General features: G+C 41.7%; 1 protein-coding gene across 1 annotated transcript in view; it reads left to right on the top strand.

Moving 5' to 3' along the window:
• Positions 1–3781, top strand: part of ABCA9 (ATP binding cassette subfamily A member 9) — a 58148-nt gene extending 54367 nt beyond the window's left edge. Inside the window, 2 exon segments of the mRNA XM_029927912.1 lie at positions 2515–2632; positions 2759–3781. Coding sequence (XP_029783772.1) covers positions 2515–2632; positions 2759–2857 — 217 coding nt within the window. The 3' untranslated portion in view covers positions 2858–3781.
• The last annotated feature ends 1251 nt before the right edge of the window (positions 3782–5032 follow it).

Genomic DNA, 5032 nt, shown 5'->3' with positions numbered 1-5032 from the left:
CATTTTGAGTTAATTTTTGTGTATGGTGTAAGAAAGTGGTCTAGTTTCCTTCTTCTGCATGTTGCTGTCCAGTTCTCCCAGCACCACCTGCTAAAGAGGCAGTCTTCAATGCAATCCCCATCAAAATTGCACCAACATTCTTCTCAAAGCTAGAACAAACTATCCTCAAATTCGTATGGAACCACAAAAAACCCTGAATAGCCAAAGTTACATTGAAGAAGAAAACCAAAATGGGAGGCATCACAATCTCAGACTTTAGCCTCTACTACAAAGCTGTCATCATCAAGACAGTGTGTTATTGGCACAAAAACAGACTCATAGACCAATGGAATAGAATAGAGAACCCATAACTGGGCCCACAAATGTATGGCCAATTAATTTTTGACAAAGTAGGAAAGAGTATGCGATGGAAAAAAGACTGCCTCTTTAGCAGGTGGTGCTGGAGCCTTTTCTTAAGAGCTTTCTAATGGTTCTGCTTTTTAAAAGGTTCCCTCCCACCTCAAGTTCCTTCTACTGCATTTATTTTGCTAAAAGTAAAGTTCTCCTTTGGATGAAAAACCTAACTTTTTATTACAGTGTCCTGCTCCTCTGTGTCGTGGAAATGTAAGTTAGCATTTTTATTCTCTCCAAATGTTAAGTTACACACAGTCACATTCTCAGCTGCTATAGATTTATAGAACGACACGGGCCCAATAATGTGCGACCACAACGCATGCCCCATGACCATTCCTTTGTCTTGCTACAAGCACTCATTCTTGCAAACCATCAGATCACACTGGGGCTTTTCAGGATGCAGTACTCCAGCCTCACATGCCCACCCTAGGTCAGAGGTGCTAAATATTTGGAGACCTGAGCTAGGGAGGTAGCATGATTGGTTGTATCTCCCTTCTTACCCTTTTCCCTCCTATGCTCAGAGCTGATGTTTTACACGTCTCCAGTGTGGAGTGTAAGGGGAGAGAAGAGTTCATATGACAGCAGAGTTTGATTAGATGAACCAAAGCTTAAGTGCATTAGAGCTGGTTCAGGGCCTCCCATGTGGAGACGATCGATCACTGGTCCTTTCTTTCATGGGGTGTTTTTGTGAGTTCCTTCTAGACTCCCTCTCCCATGGGGCGCCTGGGTGGCTCCACTGATTTAGTGTCCAACTTTGGATCAGGTCATGATCTCATGGTTTGTGAGTTCAAGCCCCACATCAGGCTCTGTGCTAACAGTTCAGAACCTGGAACCTGCTTTGGATTCTGTGTCTTCCTTCCTCCCTCCCTCCCTCAATCTCTCTCTGTCTGTCTGTCTGTCTGTCTGTCTCTCTCTCTCTCTCTGCCCCTGCCTTGCTTGTGCACTCTGTATCTCTCTCTTAAAAATAAATAAACATTTTTTAAAAATTTATAAAAAGAATCCCTTTCCCCTCCCATCTGTAACCTCTGACTACAACTTCCACCCTGGAGTGGGTGATGCTTTCTCCTCTTGGTCTCTTGCAGCCCCTGTGCCACTTCTTGGAATTTCCTTACCTTTCCAAGAGATGTCTTGGGGTACCCTCCCCCGTTGGACACACCACCTATGCCTCTCCAAACTCTGAAGGTGCCGGGCCATCACCATCCACAGTTCTTTACATGTTCCCAGACATGAGTCAAGGACCCAACCCCCTGTGCCCAGATTGCAAGCCCATCCTACCATAGCCTCTGTCTGTAGAGAGAAGAAAGGAAAGACCACAGCAATCTGATAACTGTCCACAAGAAACCTTTGCTTTCTCGTCTTACCTCTCTATTCATTATTTTCTTCCTTTTATGTGTCTGCTCGTTTGGGGTCTTAATCACAGTCTGCATTGATAACAGAAGGTAAAAAAGTAAATTTGACAAAGTTGGGTTTATGAAGGGACAAAGGGGCAAGGCTCAGTGAATTACCTAAGACTAGACACAGGAGAAATGTTGCCATTCTTAGGTCCAAAGGGACTAAGAGAGGAAACAGTGACTAGAACCCAAGAGTAGAATCATGTAGAATTTCCACCTTGTGGGAAGCAGGGACTTTCAATCAAGGGACAAAGTTAATGTGAGGGAGGGAGTGAAGGAATAAAGGTTTTGAGTCCCCCTCTCCTCTGTCACTCCTCATGAACTGCCACTGGTGGAAACCACTAGAAAAAGCCTCTTTCCATGTTTAGTACATGTGCTACTGAAGCGAGCACATGCCTGTGGAACAAAGATCAGAATAAAGAAGAGGGGAGGCAGACATAGAGGGGCACATGAGGGTGTTCTAGCACAAAGGGAGCCGTCTCTTAGCTTACCCTGCGTAGGTGGTCTGGAACCCCTTATGTTGTTTTCCAGTCTTGCATGCTCCTGCCCCAACTCTGAGACAATGGGAGAGTATTTCCGGCCTGTTACAAGACCATTTGGTGAATTTGCTTTCCATGTTTAGTACATGTGCTGCTGAAGCAAGCACATGCCTTTCTATACTTAGTCTGAGAATATTTATTACCTTATAGTTTAGGTTTAAAAATCTATCTATACATATATTTGTACATAGCTTGGTAAAACTCTACAAATAAAAAGTATATGACCTCCTAACGTACACCCATCCTTCCACAGTGAAACAGAGCTTCGATCTGGAGGAGTACAGCCTCTTGCAGTCCACTCTGGAGCAGGTGGGTCAGTCTTGGGGACTTTATTTCATGCGTGGGATAGAAATGGACAGCCCGCACCGCTGCTTTGCACTCCCTTGGAGCTGCGGGAGGCAGCGTGAATCCTTCTCTATGTCTTGTCCCTCTCAGGTTTTCCTGGAGCTCTCCAAGGAGCAGGAGCTGGATGACTTTGATGAAGAACTTGACCCCTCAGTGAGATGGAAACTCCTCCCACAGGAAGACCCTTGACGCGCCAAATACCTTATGTTTCTCTTTAAGCTTATGCCTCTTTCTAAAGATAATATTTTATATCATTAATATATCTTATCTCAGACATGATACAAAATGCTTTTGAAACTCATGCCACCATTTTTCTCAATAACATTACATATAGCGGGACAAAGAGCAAAGTCAGTGAGAACAATTGTGAAACCAGACCACTTGGCTTCTATACCAGCATCTAAATCCCACATTTCAAAGAGTAGTAAATTAAAAATGCATTTATTATAGAATGTTTGAGTTTCTGAGGATGATACAGAGATAGTTTTATTTTCTGTCTTCAGACATCAAAATATTGGATATGTTCTTATACTTTTGAATACAATAAATAAGTACAAAGTAAGACCTAATTCTGATTTGGGGGGAAAGTGATTATTCAGTAGCACAGTATTGGCTTTTCTAAAAATATTTTTATTTGAATTCCAGTTAGTTAACAGTGTAATATCAGTTTCAGGGGTGCAATATAGTGATTCAACACTTCTGTACAACACCCGGTATTTATCACAAGTATTTGCTTTTGGTAATTCAGTTTGTTTCTTTTTGTTGCCGCTGTTCATTTTTAATACATACATTTTCCTTTTCTGTCATTTTTCAGATCTTATATTGCACAGTTTATATTTCGTCTGTTGTGACTAAGGAAATTTGAAAGCTTAATAGCTTAATTGCTTAATAGCAATTTCAGTAAGAATTTCAATAATCAAGTTGATGACAGTTTAAAAATTATATATCTTACATTCAATTTTGAAACATACTTCTGATTTTATATGTTTTCTTATGATGAAAGGGTCTACCCTCATGCAGATCTTAATTTCTCATGTTGAATGTGTTATGACCTCTCCAACTGGTGACCCTGTAGACACCGTAGAATCGATGCAATATACTTGTATACTCTTATTTGGGTGAGTTTTTTGTTGTTATTGCTTTTATTGTTGCCAGCTGTTATTGACTGTATTGTGTTTCCCCAAAATTCACATGCTAAAGCCTTGAATTGTGTGACTGTATTTGGGGGTAGGACCTTTAAGGAGATAACTAAGGTTCAATGAAGTCTTAAGATGGGAGCCTTGATCCAAAAGAACCGGTATCTTTATAAGAAGGGGAAGAGACGCCATATTTCTCTGTGGGCCCACAGGGCAAAGATCACATGGGGACACAGCAAGGTGGCTACCTGCAAGCCAGGAAGAAAGATCTCACCAGAAACCAAATTTTCTGGCACCTGTCTTGGAGTTGCATTTAGAGATTAGCCACCTACAGACCACCTGGATTGCACTGCACTGGGTCATGAAACACACACTTACACATACGCTAAAAAAATTTTTTTATGTCTTTATTTTATTTTGAGAGAGAGAGACAGAGAGTGAGTGAGGGAGGGGAAGACAGAGAGGTAGACACAGAATCCGAAGCAGGCTCTAGGTTCTGAACTGTCAGCACAGAGCCCGATGCGGGGTTTGAACCCATGAACAATGAGATCATGACCTGAGCTGAGGTTGGACGCTCAACCGACTGAGCCACCCAGGTGTCCCGTACATACTCTAAAACAAAACCAAGAAATGGAACCACTACAAAACACTCTGTGGTATTAAGCTACTTTAATGTCAATTAAAGAGCTTATGGGGTTGTTTGTTACAACGGATAGTCAATATTATGTTCACTAGCCCAGATCATGCCAGGAAAGAAGTGGGGACAAAAACCTGAAGTAAATATTTCTTGATCAGGACACTGATGCAGTTGCCACAGACCTTGAACTCTTCTAAGCTGCATGTCCCCAGTCCTTGCCTGGAACCAGATTCTGCAAGGGTGACCCTGTCTTCACTCTCGATCCATTTGGGCCACACCATCCTCAAAGTATAGCCAAACAACTGTAGCTTCCAACCCAAGACATGAAGCCTTGGGATGTGTCTACCCTTCTCCATATTGTAAAACACCAGGAAAGAATGACACAACTTAGATATATAAAGTTATACTGAGTGAATGTTTGAAGTATTTGAAGTAGAAAGTAAGAATAATTTGTTCTAAGGGCTTAATAAAAGAAATCATTACAGGGATTGTGAAAAAATAATTTTAATGGCATTGGGTTTATTTTTCTCACAGTAGATGTCCATTTCTCACCGGCGGCACTATTGACATTTTGTGCCAGACTATTCTTTG

This window comes from Suricata suricatta, chromosome 17 (assembly GCF_006229205.1).
Source record: "Suricata suricatta isolate VVHF042 chromosome 17, meerkat_22Aug2017_6uvM2_HiC, whole genome shotgun sequence".
Taxonomy (NCBI): Eukaryota; Metazoa; Chordata; class Mammalia; order Carnivora; family Herpestidae; genus Suricata; species Suricata suricatta.
This window is presented reverse-complemented; position numbering and strand designations above follow the sequence as displayed.